The sequence below is a fragment of the Anopheles ziemanni genome, chromosome 2 (assembly GCF_943734765.1).
Source record: "Anopheles ziemanni chromosome 2, idAnoZiCoDA_A2_x.2, whole genome shotgun sequence".
In the NCBI taxonomy this organism is placed as follows: Eukaryota; Metazoa; Arthropoda; class Insecta; order Diptera; family Culicidae; genus Anopheles; species Anopheles ziemanni.
In genome coordinates this window covers 68,223,031-68,242,904 of record NC_080705.1, presented here as the reverse complement: position 1 = coordinate 68,242,904, position 19,874 = coordinate 68,223,031, and the positions used below count along the sequence as shown (strand labels likewise).

At 46.9% G+C, this 19,874-nt stretch overlaps 1 protein-coding gene across 1 annotated transcript; it reads left to right on the top strand.

The window, feature by feature from the left end:
- The first annotated feature begins 14,200 nt into the window (after positions 1-14,200).
- LOC131290549 (T-box-containing protein TBX6L-like) lies at positions 14,201-19,577 on the top strand. The gene is made up of 5 exons (XM_058319708.1): positions 14,201-14,308; positions 15,502-15,661; positions 18,185-18,452; positions 18,581-18,718; positions 18,864-19,577. Exons 1-5 carry the CDS (start codon positions 14,215-14,217, stop codon positions 19,575-19,577), a joined length of 1,374 nt encoding a protein of 457 aa, XP_058175691.1. The 5' UTR covers positions 14,201-14,214.
- The last annotated feature ends 297 nt before the right edge of the window (positions 19,578-19,874 follow it).

Genomic DNA, 19,874 nt, shown 5'->3' with positions numbered 1-19,874 from the left:
CAATTTTGGTCGAACCAGTAACCATTTTCTCTCCCACTGTTGCAGCTCTAACCCTCTTCGCTGGATGCATCATGTCTTCAAGAAACTGCCCAGCTGCCCCGAGAGATGCACCGGCAAGGGGGGAAGCACACGCAACAGCAACCCTTCCTCCACTCCATTCCATTCCATGACGTCTGGTCAATGGGCCACACTAAACGAGATGATGATGATCACTTTATCTTGCTAAAAAGTTGTTAATACCATTTCACAACCTTTTCGCATGCTCTCCGGCTGGTGTGGAGGGCCGGAGCGGAGGGTAACCTAACAACACAAAGCATCCACTAGGCGCCTCCGAGGGCTGCGGCCGGACGGATCCCGGCCCTGATCTGCCCGCGGGCGCTTCCACGGGAAACGTCGTCCGCCGGATAATCGCGTACAATCTTCAGACAAATCATCATGGACGGAATGGCAGTTGGGGGGAAAGGGGCAGGAGGCAAACGGGGGAACACCTTGGCGCTGGGAAGGGACGGGAGCGCCAAGGATTCGGTGCTCGTTATTGTTGAGGTATTTTTTTAGCATTTTTTCTCTCGTGTTTGGAGCGTGTTTTATTCGTTTTTCGTCGGTTGGGTTTCGGGTTGGTAACGGTGGAACGACGGTCTTGGATGGACCTCGTGGATGCGCCTTGTTAGGAGGTGAATTCTTGGGAAGTGCCTTCTGATTCACCCTCGCTGCAGCCGTCCGGGAAGCCGGCGGAGGGCTCGGGGGCTCGCTCGGCGCCGTGTGCGTTCTCAGCGGACCACCAACAATTCAATAACTCATTTTTATACTGAAGAGTATTTTTCCTCTCCGTGGCTCCGTTCCTGGTGGCCCTTTTTATGTTCCCTTTTTCTTTCGCTCGGCCTCGGGGGCTATGGCTGCGTTAGGGCCCCTTTTTTAGGGAGCCATTTGATGCTCATCAATCCCGAGATTTTGTGCGTTTGGGATGGGCTTCATCATCTTTTTACGAGCAGAATGATGTTCAAGCCTCAAACACTCGTAGACTCGAGTGACGTTTTACGTTTCCTGGGGCGCATCCAGTGCCACAGGTTCGCTTGAACAGGTTCGAGAAGGTGAAAACGAAACGTGCAACGAGCAGGACCTTGTGGGACGTCGTATAATGATAGGCTATAATATCTTCATTCGTTTCCTGCGTTTCCCAACCCTGAGCTGCTCCGTTAACCAGCGATCGAAAACGTGATTATGATTAGTGTTAATTGTGACAAGTTCACAATGCAGCTGTTACCACCGAGGGTCACGAGGGAAACACTCGGTTTGTGGCTGGGGAAAACGACCCTATCTAGCGGAGGGACTGGAAACACCACTTCGAACGGTGCTGCCACCCTTGGGTGCTTATCGATTTTGACCCAATTTGTAGTACTCGATCGCCACCGGGTGGACCAGTTTGAGGTAGCACGCTCTCCGCCCGAGGGAGTTTTGCCGTGAATTCGGCCAAATTCAGTGTTCCGCGTTCCATGGGCTCGGTATGGCATGTCACTTACGGAACCAGCTTTTGTGTTTCGTTCACGCTTTTCGGAGAATTAGAAACGGGAATGTGCATATGCAGGTTGTCAGGGCCAGTTTTAAAGGCCCACGATTGAATGGAGAATTTGTGGAATTCATGCCTAGACATAACTTTCATAGGTTCTAAGAAGGACTTATTCATTGAAACATCAGACCTGCAATTTAATCTAGTTTTTCTCCAGAAAAATGCAGATTTAATCTTTGTGCTTTAAATCCGCATTTCGTGTTCCGTGCTTTACTTGTTACTGTTTATAACTTATTAGAGTTACAATCTACAAACTGTTGCCCCGTTGATAAACACAAGGGTACATTAAAGTACCAACCTTTTTTCAAAATAAAAACAACAATAGCAACTACAAACAATTGAAACTACAAAATAGAAAATAATATCATAAGCATTTCAATAGTCAATTCGACTCTAGAATAAGTAAGAAAGATACTGGTAAATAAAATTTGAATAAATTGGCTGCTTTAATAGTTACTTTGCAACAAGTAAAGATAAAACTGAACGCAGTTTTGAACTGCGTTTCAAAATATGAATTTAACTATAATTGATTTGTAAAAAACTTAATGGCGTTATAATAAAACCTGATTGAACTTGAAGAAAATTTTACATTTTACAGAAACCGTTATGCATCCTTCTGGTTGATTGTCCAACATTTCGATTCTATCATAGTTCTTGGGTGTTCTCGTGCTCCTTAGAAGCGTTCCTGTTCGTTTTGAGTGTGTAGATATAAATCAGACACTAAAAGACTTAATCGGCAAAATTCCTCCTGACAAAGGATGGGTTTTTTTCTCATTTCCCTTTTCCTTCCGCATCGATCAGGTGCAAGACCGGTGGGAAAACAAACATTTATAGAAACCGACAACAGTTTTATGGCTTGTTATCGCAAGAGATTAAAAGGGCACAGTACGGCGAAGCGGCAAACAAAGCGAAAAGGAAGCTCCGCTGTAAAATACGATAAAATATGTGATACTTTCCGTGCCCCGGTTACCACCCTCGGGGCGAATCCTTTCGATCGCTATCCTGAGCGCTCCAGTTTCGTTCTACTCCATACCATTTGGTTGATCCTTCGACGATCCTCGAGCTAGGGTTCCCGATCGTGACGGCAAACCCTTCGCCGATGTCAGTTGCTTTACGGAGTTGAGATAATTAAAATATTTCCAGGCACGGTTTTTCCTTCCTAAGCCTACGATGTTGATTATTTATGACGGGTTTTATCCGAGACAGACGGCTGGCGAAAGGTGTGGTCCAGCGAATTGTAGCTTTTCCCGGTGCTACGGTGGCCTAGTTGCGTTAAAGATCGTTATTCCCTTTTGTTTCCACTTCTTTTAGGCCCCGCTCGTCCGGGAAAGCCACTCCCGGATGGATTCGGTTAGGGATAAATATTTGTTGATTATTAATAAAGGAAACCATTGCCGGGATCCCGTGGGCTGGCGCCAGACCACGAAAATGTCTTTGACGCTTCCCGGGCGCGCGGAAAACGAGAGAAAGAGAGCGCCAACGCCGAATAAGGCCTACGGTTTCTCGTAAGATCGGATCGATCTGGTGATCTTTTTGATTAGTTAAAAATCTGGATGAATGGCGGTGGTCCTGGTGGGCGAAGACGGCGGCTTCGTGCTCGGGTTGGTAGGAGTCGGAGTTTATCAGATTGAAACGGACCACTTGCCAGGGCTCGGTGGTCTGAAAAGCGAATCGAAACGGTGCGCTCTCTGAAAGCGCGACGTCCGAGGCGAGAAAGGAATCCTGATCGTCCGTTCGGCGTCGGCTGCGGGAGATTCTTCACGGTCGGCTCTTCGAGAAGGGGAAGGGTGTCCTGGCCGGGGATGGAAACCCACCCGAAACGATATAATGAAGTAATTAAATTTGTAAACTCTCCGCCCTAGGGGAACGGGCGTCGATCGTCCGGGTTTCGGGTCCAGCTTGGCGTCGACGAGTCCCCGAGGGGCCTTCGCCGGACGTGGCATGTTTTCGTGACGGCATGAACGGCCCTAGAGGTCCCTCCGGCGCGCTCCTCTCCATCGCTCCTCAGCATCTTGGATGCTGGGTGAGAAAAAAAATAACCGAAACAAAACCCACAACAACACCATGCTGCGAGAGGAAACGCAAACGCGAGCTGGCGCACGAAAACATGGAGAATTTGGGAGGTCTTCCAAATCCTGTCGAGGCTCCACGCGGCGTGTACGTGCTTCTTTAGGCGTTTTTTCCCCGAGATCTTTTCTCCTGTCTCCATCTCCTGCCAAGTCGTACATCTCGGGCGCACGTTGTTGTACACGGTTGTGTCGTTTTTTATATGTTTCCTTCACCTCCTAGTTAGCTGCGTTTGTTGGCTGTTTTTGCCTTGTTTTTTGTCCTGTCTTCGGCCTTGTTGCTCCCGGGTCCCGAGCGTAACCAGCGCTCAAGCATATGTTGATTGCTTTGATTTTTACCCTCCCCCTTTATTTCAATCAGCTTTTGCTTTGAATCCCTTCTGCGATCGGTGGGTGAGGAGGGACGGTGAGTTCGGAATGAGAAAGAGGATGTCCGATAGGGAGCGAGGAACCAAATCCAGCACTAATCCAAGCAGGGTGTCAAATGGGCGCCAAGGTTGTTTGATGTACAAAATGGCGGATCAGGTGAGTGAGAGCCCACGACATGCTTTTGGAATAAGCCGTGAATCTTGTTGTTTTGTTTAACAAAAAATGTATTTACATTTTGTACAGCAATTATATTGAGGTTGCCTGGTACTGAACTATTTGCTACATATTCATTAAACAAATATAATTGAATATGAAGGTTATGTCTTAATTCAGGGATTTGATAAGTACCAAAAAAGTAAGCAGAAATCAGGTAGAAATGCTGCACATTTTTGCGAGGTAAGAGGTATATCGTTTATTTTAATGAAGTGAACTATAAACCTCTCCTTCCTATAATCACTTTAAAATCAAATAAACTTTAGTGTAGTGGCAACATATTCGATTGATATTAATTGGTAAAACTTAAACAAAACGTATGTTGTTATTAAAAATAATAAAGGAATTTCATCAGGTATATCAAATACGTTCTGAGTTAAGTCCATTGATGCAAACCTAAGTTTCATAAAAAAGAATATGCAATGTTTGTTAAACAAATGTTCAGGATTTTATTTCTTGCGCTTTTCTTTTCGCATTAGAACTGTTTAAAGAGACATGCTATTGGAAACGCACTATAAGGCAATTTTCTACTGACCACAGGCCTCGACTAACCTTGTCTTACTAACATTCAACCACCAGGATCACCGTTCGCTCCATCTGAGCGTGATGAAGGGGCAATTTTTGGGGGCGAACGATGCTTCTTGTGTGATCCGCAGAAGAGAACTTGCCCCTAATCACCCTTTAATTGCAGCCCATCCAAAACATACGCTCGCGAACTTTGCGGTGGCCCTTAAAGCCGCTAAGCACGCTCCAATCCGCCAGGGGAGGTCACCGCCGATTGTCGAACTAATCGGTGCGGGCGAACCGAAACGTGCGAAAGTGCGTTCGGACGGTGCTGGACCGAATTTCGAAACTCGTGCCCCGTTCGGAACGGGCTCCGCCAGTTAGGTGGAAAATCACACCACGTCGGGGGGTTGGCACAAACAAACCGATTGACGTTCGATCCATTAGAGCGGGGCGCAGGTGGGGAAGGCAGTCAAGGGGTACGATAGTTGGCTTGAGTCGGTACGAAGATTTGGCCGGGGGCTTTTTGAAACACATCTTAGCGCAAACCGCTCCGAGGCTGATCGTTGAAGACAAGTTGCTTTTTAATTGAATAATCGCTGGACGCAACCGGGCTACGCAAAAGAGCTGCTAATTTTAGCCCGAGTGCTAATGTTTGTTTTCCCGCCGATCGATCGGCTCGTTATGACCTTATGGTTAGGACGTTGTGCAATAAAAAGTACGTTTAATGGCGAGAGTGTGGGTACTCTTAGGTTGAGGGTAAAATAGTAAGAAGAAAAATAACCAACGCGAAAAGGAAAAGAACGTTACGGTAGGTAAAGCAAATTGTTCGTAAAGTCCTTTTACAGGATGCATCTCGTTGCAAACACATCAAATGCATCAAATGAAACTGGAGCCTTTATTCATCAACACGAATGAAGATTAGGTATCGACCGAGAGATAGACCGTTGATCCGTATACGTTAAGTGGACAGATACACTTTGGCGGTTAATTCACATTCGGCAACTGCGTAAGTGACACTTTCCGGCGCATATTTATTCCTCAATCTTGCCGCTTCATATTTCACACGAACTGTGACATACTCACAGGGTAGAGGTGTTAACTCTACGCTCATTCCGGTACCCGTGGTGGATGTCGGGTTCGCTTTGTTATCCGCCCTAAATACTTAGCAGTGTGACGATTTTCATCTTCCATCCACATTCCAGCGGGCAAGTGCCAAAAAAGTGATTACTTGCGCTCGCGTTGCGGGGATGAGATGTTGTTCACCGCATGTTGCCGCATGTTTTGAATGCATTTAACGGGCGCCAGCGACTCAGCCTGCATTCGATCGTGTTAAATTAACTTAGCGAATCGGTGTGAACGGCAAACACACCGATCATACACCTCATAATGAGCCATTTGCGTCGCACCTGAGTGTTAAATATTTATTTGTGAGCAAACGCGAAACGGTTGCCTGCTTGCCGAACTGTGACGCGCTTCCCCGAAAATAGTGGTTTCGCTTCGGAATCAAATGCTTAGAACGATAATTCGGTAAGGCATATATACACAAAAAACAGTCAGGCATAGGAAAAACCAAACCAAACCAAACTCCGCAAAAGCCCCCATTTGAATGATCCATTTATCTCAATCAACACCTAGGCGACGCATTGTTCGTGCTTTAATGGCGCAATTGATCAGCTTGAGACGGCGAAAGCGCTGCTATAAAACGATCGCACATTGATTCATCGGCAAATGTGACAGCGTGAAAACCGTAGGCAATTAATTTCGAGTCGCACACGCGCAAGAGGGGGGGGGTGAACTTTACAGAAGGGCGCTGGCGGAGTGTCGATTTGTGGCGGAAGGTGGCAAAACTTAAATCGAAAAGAAACGGTGAAGATGAATTCATCAACCGTCGACAAAAGACACCCTCGCTAATAAGACTTCCTCGTAACGGTGGGCAGCAACCTGTCAGGTTTCGGTGATGGTCGATCGGTTTATCGACGGTGCGTTAAATGTCCGATGTGACCTCCCCGACCCCTCTGCTGCAGCCTCCGAGGAAGGCACCCGGAGTCTTTTAGCCCCACAAACCGATTTGACAGATGCAAATAAAGAGCCACGCAGCACTGCGATGTGTGTGTGTGTGTTTGTGCGATCGTAAAGCTGACCATCATCGGTGCCGGTTCCGTGGTGGATCGTTTTGATTCGAGCAATAAAAACAGCCATAAATTTCTCTATCTTTCGATAATTAGCTACGAACCGCATGACGTCGAGTGTTCGCTTCGGAGCATCCGTGTTTGGGGTTGTTTTCGGGTCGAATGGAAAGGATCGACGCCATTTTCTCCTCGCGCCACACAGGCTCGATTCTGTTCTGCCCTCTGCCCCGTCTCGCTTTCCTTCGTTGGGTATGGTGGGTCGTTTTTGTTTTGTTCTGTTTTGGGGGAGCACCGGCAAAGATCCCAAAAATTAGTCCCCAAAATTTTTCAATTTTATGACGTGTGAGGTCTGGACAATACTATTTCCACCTTTCGCGGACGAAATGATCACGAAGCCGAAGGATGAGTGGCTGGACAGATCTTAAGGGTAAGAAAGTTGTCGATACCAAGTTGCTTAGTGTTTGCTCGTTTCCTAAGAAAACGAAAATAAAAACAAAAGTTGTTAAAACGCTTGCCAAATTGTGTTTCACCATAAATTATGTATTAATTAGCAGCATGTTTTAATGATGTTGTCCAAAGCCGTGTTGGTGTGTGTGTGTTTTGCTGTTATGGGCTTGGCGACTCCGACTCCCGCTTGTTCCGGAGTTGGGCAAGGACAAAGGTAGGGTGGCGAATAATCGCGTATCTCGTCAATCGGGACCACATTTATTTGCATTTCTATCGGAAAAGGTACGAAAACTAATTTCGTGCCGGTCGTTGGTCTGTGGATGGTTTTTTCCTCTCCACTCTTTTTTATCGAACAGCCAATTTTTCAACCCTTCCGAGCGTTCGGTTCCCGGGCGGCCGCAAAGTCGCTTCTAGCGGTGAATAATTTATTGGATCCATCAGTTTACGAGATGCTCTTCGCATTCGGGGCCCAAATATGGCCGCCACGGCCGCCGGTGGTGCTGATTTTATGGCTTAACAATTCGTTAACATTCTCCAAAAACCGATGTCCTCGAGGTTGACTCGACCAGGTACCAGGCCGGTCTGTTTTTCCGTGTGGGGTCCCTGGTGTTGGTTTGCTGTTTGGTTCGATTTTTGTTCGCAGCCGTCGTTTATGGTTAGGGAGCAATCTGCGGACCCCCGGCGACGATTTCGTTTTTTCCGACGAACGAGATTGATTGGCCCCCGGGTGGAACATGAAACGGAAACACCGGCATCGGGATACAGTGTTAAGGCGCAACACTTGCGCGAGATTAACTCCACCGCTGCCGAGTATTAGTTCTGTTTTCCCTCCGCTCGTTCGAAAGGAAGCACGCGAATGGCCCGTAAATAAATCAGTACTAAAGCCATCGTTGATTGCCCCTTCCGCGTGAGATCATTGATGAAGTTTGTATATCTCACGGAACGAACGAATTTCCTACGAAGGAAACTGCTATGTTTTCCTTTTTGTTTGCATGCCAAACGCTTTTCCCCGAAAACAATAAGCAAAATCACATAATTTGTCTTTCGCCAGCGCATTCCTCCTACCGAGTGAAACAACTCGCACCCTTCGCTATTAATTGCGTGCTGCTCCTGGTTTCCGATGAGGAAAAAACACCGGAAATACGCTGAAAATGGTGTTGTCCTCTCCCGTTTCACCCTTTCGTCGGCATCGGCCAACTTATTGGAAGCAACTTATTGGCTTTTGGATGCTTTCAGGCCCAGCGCCCTGCGCTAATGAGGCCGAGGGAAAAGGGAAAAGTGTACAAAACATTCAATTATCTTCGTTGGGCTTCGATTTCGATTGTTTGCGGTTTAGGGTGGCGATGGCGTACCAATCGTTTCATTTTCACTTCCCTCTTTATGTTTGTTGAAGATCAAACGGTGGTTCACGTTCGTGACAGTACATCATATAAGTTGCCGGTATTGATTGATCAATCATGTTTGGGCAAAATAAAATGTAACTATTAATTGTATTTACTCAAAATGTCTCTGTTGATAGGAAACAACATTGTGGTTTAGCTGATTTCACAATTTACTTTAAGTTCCACAGTCTTGTGAGTTCTAATATGAGATTACTTTTTTATCATTTCCATTTCATGTCTTTTAATTATATTTCTACAAAAATATTTAATGTTTATGTTTTGTAACTTTAACGTAGTGGCTAAGATTTACTATATATGTTTTACTTTTATTGCCTTTTCACTTCAGACTTTCGCACTTATATGATAGACTCTAGGAATTAATTATTCATAAATCTTTTACAACAAATTTGATGAAACGATTATCTAGTCCCTTATATTTGTCCATCACCACAAAAAGCCCTGCACATAGTGCGATGATTTGTAAAAAACAACATCCTCAAACGATCAAGTTAAACACTTTCTTTGCACTATAGTTAGCGCAGCGGTTGGAGGTTCACCCGATGAAAGCTACTTTAAATCAGGCTTCCGTTGGTCACGGCGATGCCGATCGATGCCGGATGACGATCCGCTCGTCCGTTCTTTGGCCGCCAAAAAACCAAAGCCCCATTAGATGGCGTCCGTTAGAAGATCTTAAAAGCACTCGTTTAGCGCCCCGCTTAGTTCTCGAACCGTAGCCACGTCCTCATCGACTGCGGGGAGTTCGCTTAATCGCCTTTCACGGAGCGAACGGGAAAATGCAGAAAATCGATCGAGAATCAGTGTGCTAATGATGCGCACAAAGTCGTGGTCAATTCTTTGCCTTCAACCCGTGGAAACGTTTGGTGGAAACTAAGCCCCAAGTTCCGTACTTTGCCCCGATTCTAGCAGAATAATTGAAAATCGAAACGTTTATCGATCGGATATTGATGTTTAGGAAACAATTTTTTTGTTTGCTTTTGATTCGATCGGTGGAGGTTAAATGTTGATCACGGAACAACGGGTTCATAAATGGCGTCGATCGCACGTGCCACTGTAAATCGGGGAAATTTATTTTTCGTGGAATCAACATCGGGGATGAACACATGCCAGGAGCGGTGTTTTTGAGAATATAAAATGTATCATAAATTTCTTAAATATCTGGCAAAACAGAAGTCTCATTACTGTGCTCTGGTACCTTTTCCGGCACTTGAAAGTGAAAGGTACGTTATCTTTTCTCCGGAATAAAGAACATGCCATGAAAAATACCAGTAGCAGCTATAAAAATCTGTGTCACCAGCCTACCGTACCGAGACAGGCGTTTGTCACCGACACCGAATCATTCCAATGTCAGCAGCAATTATCACATGTTTTTTCTTTGGATCCCTCATTTTCCTCCTTCCTCTTGATGTCCTCAAATTTTAAAAAAAAGCCGAAAAAGAGCACAGCGAAAAGCACCGACAGTCAGTAGTTTTCGAGTGGAAAAGACGGTCCCGCCAAACCAACTCGGGCGATAAGGCAGCGGCAAGTAGTTTCGTCGGTCGCCCCTTTGCTCTGCCGCCTTTCGGTGAGTTTTTCCTCGAGCGGAACATTTCGCTTCCCAGACGGTGGATCGGTGTTCGGATGTTCGTCGGGGTTTGCAGAAGGTGCCGCCTTTCGCTCGCCACGTTGCACTTTGCGTTGCATCCTCTTCGTTCGCCCCGATCCCGGTCCCGGACACGATCCGTTTATTGTGAAACATAAAGTGGCGCCTAAAAAGCCATAAACTAAGCAAGCCGTAGAGCAGTAGAGCACTCGAGCCACGCTCTCAGGGACCGGTGGGAAGCTGAGCTGACGTGCGTTTGGCGAGACGGGATCCCAGCGTCTGGAGGAGGGAAGAATTCGCCGTTTGTCAGCGTTGGTGCAGGAGGGCGAGCATAATTCGGAAGGAACGCCGCGGGTTAAAGACGATCCCGCTCTTGTTGCAGCGCAGGGAAATAAAACAGAATGGGACGCTATCGGACCGCAGCACACGTCCCAAACATGATACCGGAGGTAGATTTAATGGTCGATAGCATTATACCACCGGAATGAGTACGATCGTTTTATGCGGTTGAGATGTTATATATATTTTTCCCCTCAAGTGAAACCGATTGGCTCCTTCATATGTCATGGACTTCTTGGAAAAACGCCTTTGGTGGTCTGGTTGTGCAATTAGATAAAGAAATAAAATTATGTAAAGATACAACAAACAAATGATCTTATGCTGTCATATTTTGTGTAAAAACTCATTTTTTCTTATTTGTCGATTTGAGCAATAGAAACCGTTTATTATTATTTTATTGATATTTGCAATCGTGATCCTGTTTGCAGATATCGAGAAGTTTAGAAGAATTAAAAAAAAGTAACAGCACTCCGAAAATGGTCACTAAACAATATTGAAAAAAACAATGCTAGTGAGGAAAATTCATTAACTAAATTATGGTTTTAAATGAAAGTTAACATTACAAACTATTAAGAAACATGTTTTAGATGATTCCAGGCAAAAATCTTGTAGTAGAAACGATATTCCCACACTAATTATTTCATGTCAAGATGTTTGAACTGTTCAGATTGTCAATATCAGAATGTTAACAATCATTTCCGTTCATTGAAGAAAACGTTTTAATGTTAAAAACAACCTTTTTAAATAACTTCTGTTTGAAAGTTGGCGTTCTGTACTCTGTGTTATTCATGATCATGTTAAAAATTGTCCTTCGTCAATCTTTCCGCCAATATCAGGAGCACTTTTCCCCGACATATCCAGCGTGCACGTTGTCAGGGTACGTGACTGCGTAATGTTAACCATACACCCTGCAAAAATCCGTCCACAACGCTAATGACCCACTCGAGATCGGATCGCACCGGATCGCTCCTTCTTACCCGCAGTGGCGAGCACCGGGTCGCCAAAAACCTCAATCCTAAATGCAGGTGACAATTGGGATTAAAACAAATCCAGCCCCTCTAAGCGATCGATCGTCTGAAGGTGGCAACCTGGAGGTACATTAGCGAGCGTGGGTCCCAGACGGCAGCAGATAGTGGGCTGTGGCTTTCCCGTGGCTTTGAAGTGGCTCAAGCCCCAGCTCAGCCCGGACTACAGAATTTACAGCCGCACGTGGACCACGAAAGGTGTAATTGTTTTATTGCATCGGTACTTGAGAGTTTGCGCCTTACATGATTTCACCAAAGTACCCTCGAAGGCCCGAAGATTTTTACTACCTCATCTAGGCTCGGGGTCGAGAGCAGCTTGGTCGGGACTGCTGGTAAACCTGGTGCTTCGGGGTACGATCGGGTTCGCACAGGTACGGTTTTTGATGAATCGAATTCTGTCTGGGAAAACCCCCATTCAACGACACTGGAGGCTGGGATTTCCAGACTCGACCGTCAATGCACGGAATGGACGGCATTGTTTGTGCGACTCCTCCCAGCTTTTGCAGATCTGCATACTGCATCTGCTCTTGGTCCCGGCCCATGTGCAGCTGGGTAGTCAAACGTGCGTTTCCACAAACTGCATTCCGCTCTGGGTAACGAGAGTGCTATAATACCCCGCCGAGAGGTAAGATAATATTGAAGTTTGGAAAAATAATGTTCACCACAAATGTGACAAGTGTAAGGGCTATCTAGCAGTTTTTGATTTCATGCTGAAAAAGTTTGAGAAATGGTAAATTTTTAATCAGGTATTTTTTTAAAATTCAAAGGTAAAATTGTCCATTTTTTCTGATCAAGAAAGGAAGCATTTTTTTTCCAGTTGTGAGCAATTGTAGTTGGAATTAATAGTTGGTCCAAAATCGCGACAGTTAGGTTATGTATTTTACAATGAAACTGTGATTACTCAATTACATACTTGCCCTATTCAAACCGATTGCGTGGCATCCTGACAGAACCATTCAGTTTACGAAATATTGCTAGAATAAGTTGTTGTGATGAATAATTAAAAATGCTACATTAAAAATGATAAAAAAATACATCACATGTTGAAGATATGAAGACATTCCACCTGTTTTTTCGCCGAGTTGCAAGGATAAGACGCAGCAACATCATTCGCCTTTATTACGAGCGCATTAAGAAAGACAGGAGAAAAAAAATGAAGTGCCAGATCAACATTGTCATCATTGAGGCTTGCTTTATCTTTAACGCAATCGTAAAACGGGGATCATTCTGATACATCCGATCGGCAAAACACGGCGATGAAACGATCGTGACGATCAACGTGATGTAAAATGTAATTCATCATAATTAAACCGACCCCATCCGCAAACACTGGCCGAAGGTTCAGGTTCGAACACCATGCTCCACCGAGGGGAGAACATGCCATCATTCACGCCATTACATTTTCGCTTCGCTTCGGTTCTTCCACCGCCACCGCCGCGTGGATTGCATCGGGGGAATGCAATGGACACCCGATGCAACCGAAATGCAACCGAGAACAGGTTCCGTTTGTTCTCGCTTCGCTGCGTTTGCTTTTCAGCGCTTTTCAGTGGGAGGAGCTAAAACCCGGGGCGAATTAATCATGCCTTGCGTGTTGCAAGTTGCATCGTATTTCGGTTCACAAAACCAGCCAACCGGAGCCGACCTAAGCAGGGGATGAAGAAAATCAGGACTTCGAAAAAAACAAACGCAAAAGAAAACAAACACATAAAAAAGGAAATTGAAAACCCTCGTCACACTGTCGTTCGGCTGTATTTGTTTTTCTTTCTTACACTCTCTTACCCTGGTACCTTTGCAACCCCCGTTGGTTCCGTTAGGGGTTGGATACAATCGTTCACTGTGCGTGTGTGCGTTCAAGTGTCCCATCGCGGACAAGTTCTGGTATGTGTGCCTCGGAAAGGAATGAACGAAGAAAACTGGTTTTCCCAACCACGGCACGATGCGCTCGTTGTGTAAGTAGTGGTTTACGTCCGGCTCAGCATACACACAAACGCATCATTCCGCCCGCGTACCCTGCGCCCAATACCGACGAGCGAGAAGAAGGCTTCGCCAAGAGCTAAGCAGGCTGATGTTTGTTTTGAACGAAACCAGTTATCGAGCGAACCTACGAGCGAAAGGTTGTGCGTTTGGAGACGTTCCGTTGATACTTATTTTCTGATCGTTGCTTCTCAATTTGTCGATCACTTGTGTTGAAGTGAGAACGTTCTGAGGTGAGGTGTAAGTTGTGAAAAATTGTTGATCATTTGAAGTCACCTTTAAAACGGTTAAAGATTCTAACTCTATTGTCAAGAATAGTGAAATCCATTTAGATAAAAAAAAACAACAAAACTAAAAGGCACGTAACAGTGAACCGGTGTAGAACCCTGTGCAATTGTGACATGCAGTTGCATCGGTGAAGACTTACGAGTGCACAACAACAGCGGAAGCAAAGTAACGCAAAAACTGAACGCATAAAATCCCCACGCATCGAGACGTGGCGTCGAAATCGGGTGAAGTTTTACAAGTGTTTTAGCGAGAGGCTCGTGTTCAAGTTTTTGCTTGCAAAAAAAAAAGATAAAAATACCTACCAACACACAATGACTGCCGATCTAATGGATTTACGAATGCACCATCACATCGCCCTACAGACGGAGTTCTATCGTCATCAGATGCAGATGCAACGTTTACCAGGTAAGAAGAAATCGGCGGCGGAAGAGGGAAAACCGAATTGATACATCGGTTTGATTGACATCGGAAGAATCGGGGATCGGGAGTTGATCGTTAATTATCTTCCCTAGTTGAAGCACTTTTCCGGACGTTTTTTTTTTTTTGACAGCTAGTTAGGGCAATGAATTCCTTGGGGATTGGTAAAATTAAAAAAAAATACATGTAGAAAATACTCCATGGAAAATAAAACAAAAACCGAAATATCTCACCCAAAAATGCACTTTACTTAAGCCATCAATCATCATGGCTGGCTGTCCATTTCCCGACGGCATTCGACAGTTTTTGCTCCTCGGTGGAACCGAAACCTTTGGAATGTAGCTGTCGAGAGTGAAATTCCAACACGCGGAAGGTTGTTTTGCTTTCCCTTAAATTTTCAACTCCCCGACGGTGTTTGATCGATAAGGGGTTTCTTTTGTTCCGTTTCACTCATTCCGCCCATATTGGGCAAAAATTCTCTCATAGCACATACACAAACACACACACATACAGCAAACACACCCCCAGTGGGAAGTGTGAACATCAATTAGCGATGATTTGTGTATTTATTTGTGTTTCAATTATGTTATCAAAGCGAGCAATGTTACTGCTATCTCGAATCAGTCATGGATATTAAATTTCTCATTTTAATACCACCGAGCGCCGGAAAAACACCTTCGCAGAGGTGAAGAAGAATAAATCATTTGCTTCCCTTCCGATAGTTTTCTTGGAATTCCGGCCGCGAAGGAGGAAAAGTGTGGTAGCCGGCATAACAAGCGTACCGAATCGGGAAAATAATGACGTAAATATCATAATAATTAGCACTCGGGAGGGGAAGAAAAAAGTACAAGAAAATGCTCCGGAACAACAACACCCCAGCCTGAAACCGGAGGAAGGGTGTTCACCGAAGCGAGGTGCAGGAATTAGGGTGTTTCCATTTCCTTCTCGCGTTTAACTCTTTCTTAGGCTTCTAAATACAAACTCATCCCGTTTTTGTCTGCAGCAAACAAACAAATCAAACTGTGAAATGAGTCAACATGCAACGGGGCCATTCCATAACGAAGAGATAACCTTTTCCCGGAATTTTCTTCTCGGGAAAGTGGGGGATTTAAGGGGAAAAGAAGCCACCCGTACTAATTGTCCAACGTTCGCTTGTTTTTTTTTCTCTCCGTCTTCCACAGATCCGTACCCGGCGATGCTACCGGTTCCGCCGCCGAGGTCACTGATGATCCCGCCGCGCTACAACGCCCTGCCGGATGTGGACATCAAGCTGCAGAACCGCGACCTCTGGAGTCAGTTCCACAAGATCGGCACCGAGATGATCATCACCAAGAGTGGCCGGTAAGTTTTCACTCCATCCCTCCATCGAGACAGATGCCGGGGAACTGGAGAACTCAAAGCTTTTGTTTATTCGTGTCTCGACACTGCCGAAACCGGCCAGCGGTCGGACTAAATTCGGTGGCGCCAAATTTTACAACCCAACCCAAGACAACCTTGACCCTTCGGGGCCCTGGAGAACTTCTCCCGAAAAAAAAACCCTGCCGAGCTGTGGATCGGCTTCAGGAAGAGGCCACTTCAAAGCACTGCACTTGGCATTGCAGTAAAACTGCTCCGGCCGTCGCTTCCTCCTTGTGTTTTCTTTTCGCTACACAACCGATGCACTTTTCCCACTTGTTGTTCTCCCTCTCTCTCTTCTTTTCCTGTCCCGCTTGAGAAGGCTGTGATTCCGAGTATCCCTGTGTCGCGCCGGTTCTTCACGGGATATTACTGAGACAATAATCATAATTCTTACGTCTTTTCTGCCCCTTCTTTCTTATGCGTGCTAAGAGAACGGAAAAAATACACACGAGCGAAGCAAATCAAACGCTGATTGCATCGAGGATCGGCGGGGTGTGAAATGCGGGGTGAAGATTTTCCAAAAGTCGATCTTATCCACCACGTCCCTCAGTCCTCAGCTTCCTCACGCCCGGACGGGTTTCACACTTTTTTGGCGTTTTGTTTTTCCTGGGCGTTTTGAATGTGTTTTATTGGTGCTCTTTCTCCGGTCTTTGTTTTACCATCTCCCGTTTTAGCACACCCATAAAACGCACCAACACTCGGAAAGAGTTTTTTCTTATTAAATTTTTGTCGGTTTTTGTTCTAACGGCTGTCCGGATCTATCCTTTTTTTGCCCAAGTGAACGCGCCCTGCTCCCGACGGGAGTTTTGTTTGCCAACGAGCGAATTGCACCGTCCGTTGGCGTCGAACCGAATATTCGAACGCCCCGGTTCCAAGTGTCCGGAAGAAAACCAAAACAAGAGCTTCTTCGCTGCTGGCGCCAAGCTTTGTTTGCTTCTCTTCAGAACCGCTCCGTTTTTTTTTTTCGTAATGTTTGAAAGGCCCGTCTGTTTTGACTCACACTCCTTGCCGATGCTAATCTTCTGCAAATTCTGCCCGATGCCATTACATTGCTCCCAGTGGAACGCGTTTCACACGTTGCCAATTTGGTTCCCCCACAAATGGCGGTTGTTACGCTGATAATTATGAAAGCGATAAGTGATAAATTGTAATAACCATGTTTGCTTTTATATCCATTATCCGTATGACAAACGGGTATGCGAACCAACTCGTTTGCTTTGCACGGGAAAAATGGTAACGGTCAATTCAATTGAAACTTAAAATTCAACAAACTCCTGGCTCTGGGCAGAAAAACAAACGAAGTCATCGAGTAATCAGTTTATCAGAGCATCATCTTCAAAAAAGGTATAAGTCCCAACGGGAAGTCACCGAATCCCAGGCGGAATCGCGGCGAACGGGCGACGACTCGAAGGAAGCCGTAAAGACGACCCCATTAGCACGCAGCTTGAGCAACTGTAGCCGTGCGAGAGTCGCTGGCCCTCGCCTGTCACTGACCACGGGCGTCAGTGGAACCGCTTTTGGTCGGCACCGCCATGTCATGTCGTGTTCGTGTTTTCTCCCCGTTCGAGCGTCCCCTACGGTCCTCCGGGGTTCCGGGCCCGAACGAAGTGTTTATTGTCGGATGTCCCAGCAGGGGTCCGGCAACGACGCTGGTTCACCCTGGCGCCTTCCTGCGTTCCCGGCCCGGGGCGCCCGTACCGCTCCCGACGATCGATTATTATCCGTTTCACACGATCATCCCGACTCGATCGGGCGGGGTTCTTGTGTGTGTGTGTGCCTTTTTTCTTCACTGGACATCCCTCGTTTTGATTTCAAATTTTTGATGCGCTTGATCCGAATTCGGAGCGCACTGATTTATTCTCGATCGATAAATCGATAGAGGTCTTCCGCCAGCGATCCGTCGAAACATTTTGATTCGTCCGTTTCACGACCGCGTTGGGGTTCCCCGCTGCCACCACCGCTCCCTCCACCTTCGCGACGAAGGGGAAGCGAAATATAGTTAAATTTTGTTTTTACGATCACTCACAAATCATAAAAACCCGTAAAAGAGAAGAGCCTCCAGGGGCTCCAGTTTGTCCAATGCAGCCCGCCGTCAGATCGGCCGATCTTGCCGGTGTTGCCTCCCAGAGGAGGCTAATAAAATTTAATTAAGCAAAACACACTCCCGATCAGACCGGGGTCTGCCCGCCCCACCCGGCACTGCCCACCAACTTGCTTGAGGTCTTTTTCGGGCTGTTACGATTGAGCTAAATTGGTTATTCGGAGGGATCGTAAAAGCGCGACGACGCCGATCGTACCATCTCCGTTTCCATTTCCAGATCGAGAAGAAATCGAATCTACTAGCATAACAGAAGATAATGATAATAAAACTGCATCGAAATCAAAGCGCTCGAACGCCTTTAGATAGTGAAAATGAACCTGTTCTAATCCACCCGGCCCGTCTATTGCTTTTCCTTTCCGTTGCAGACGAATGTTCCCCTCGATGCGTCTGTCCGTGAATGGGCTGGAAGCGGAGGAGAACTACTTCATCCTGCTGGAGATGGTCCCGATCAGCGACTGCCGGTTCAAGTTCAGCGGTTCCCAGTGGGTACCGGCCGGTGGTGCCGAGCCGCAGAGTCCACAACGTATCTACTTCCATCCGGATGGGCCAGCCCTCGGTTCCCACTGGACCTCGCAACCGATCGTCTTCAACAAGGTGAAGCTCACCAACAACACGCTGGACAGTAATGGCCATGTAAGTATCTTTGAAGACTTCCCCCGCTCCTCGAACACCTTTATCCAAAATCTTTCCCGAGTTCTAAGTTGTCAAAGTGGTCAATGGTACTAATATCCTATGTTTTTCCTGTCTCTTCCGTTCCATAGATTGTTCTAACGAGCATGCACAAGTACCAGCCACGGATCCACGTCATCAAGGCGTCCGATGCGACACAGATTCCTTGGGCACCGCAGCAAGCGTTCACCTTCCCCGAGACGGAGTTTGTCGCCGTTACCGCATATCAGGTTAGTTCAGAACATCTTATCTCTTTCCTTGTGCCTTATCAAACCAGAAGTCCATGGAGATTCCTGTTCCGTCCACCTTTCTTCGATGACTGTTGACTCACCCATGCTTTGCGTATCTTTACCTCTTTCCTCTTCCGCTCTCTAGAACGACCGCATCACCAAGCTAAAGATCGATAACAACCCGTTTGCGAAGGGCTTCAGGGAGACGGGCCAGTCGCGGTGCAAGCGCAAGGCCGGTCTCATGATGTCACCCGACTCCGGCATCGGTAGCCGCAGCTCGGAGGAGGATGAAGAGTCGGACGGACCGGAGTCGGGCCCGGAGGCGAAGCGACCGCGTACCAGTAGCCTCGCCGGATCGCTATCATCCCTCGACGACAGCGAACTGTCCGTTAGCGATGGGTCTTCCAGTGGCACGAGCTCCCCGTTGGTGGTGGACGACTTTGGGTCTCCGGCACGCCCGATGGCCGCTAGCTTCTATCCGCACCATCATCCACATGCGCACCACTCGGGGCTATCGCTGCACGCCGCTCATCAGGGCCTGCTCGCTCATCCACACATGCCCCACGGACATCCGATGCTCCAGGCAGGCGCCGGAAGCTGGGTAGATCTCATGTTTCCCTCGTTCGCCCGAACTCACGGATCGGGCAGCCTCGAGCCGAGCGCCCTTGCCCAAGCCGCCCATCAGCTACAGCAGTTTGCGCGACGTGAGTTCCTACCGGTGCCGGTGGTTTCTCCCAAAGCGGCCAACATCGCCACCGAGGAGGACAGCACTAGCACCAGCCATCCGAACGACAAGAAGCAGCATCAGCAACATCAGCTTCCCTTCAGCATCTCGGCCATCCTCGGTCACGATCGATAGAAAGGACGCCTCGCGACGGTGTGAATTAGTTCCTCAAACATGTGAGTCTAGCATAGCTTCCCCCGATGAGTCCGAGGTGAGATGGAGGTGAGAAAAAATGGCTGTGAAAGGCATCACGACATCTCATCTCGCTAGAACCATCACTTGCATGTCGCGGGAAAGATGATCGCGATCCGGGACGGTAAACACAGTCGTCCGACGTCGTCTCCGTGGTGTGTTTGTACTGTGCCGGTAGACTTTTTGTGCCTGAGCAAATGACGCGCGGGGAGTGGAAAGCCAACGGGTTTGGGGACGGAT

Coding starts and splice junctions, on each gene's coding strand:
- LOC131290549 (XM_058319708.1), top strand. CDS start 14,215: ATGACTGCCGATCTAATGGATTTACGAATGCACCATCACATCGCCCTA. Junction 14,309..15,501: donor GCAGATGCAACGTTTACCAG/GTAAGAAGAAAT, acceptor CGTCTTCCACAG/ATCCGTACCCGGCGATGCTA. Junction 15,662..18,184: donor ATCATCACCAAGAGTGGCCG/GTAAGTTTTCAC, acceptor TTTCCGTTGCAG/ACGAATGTTCCCCTCGATGC.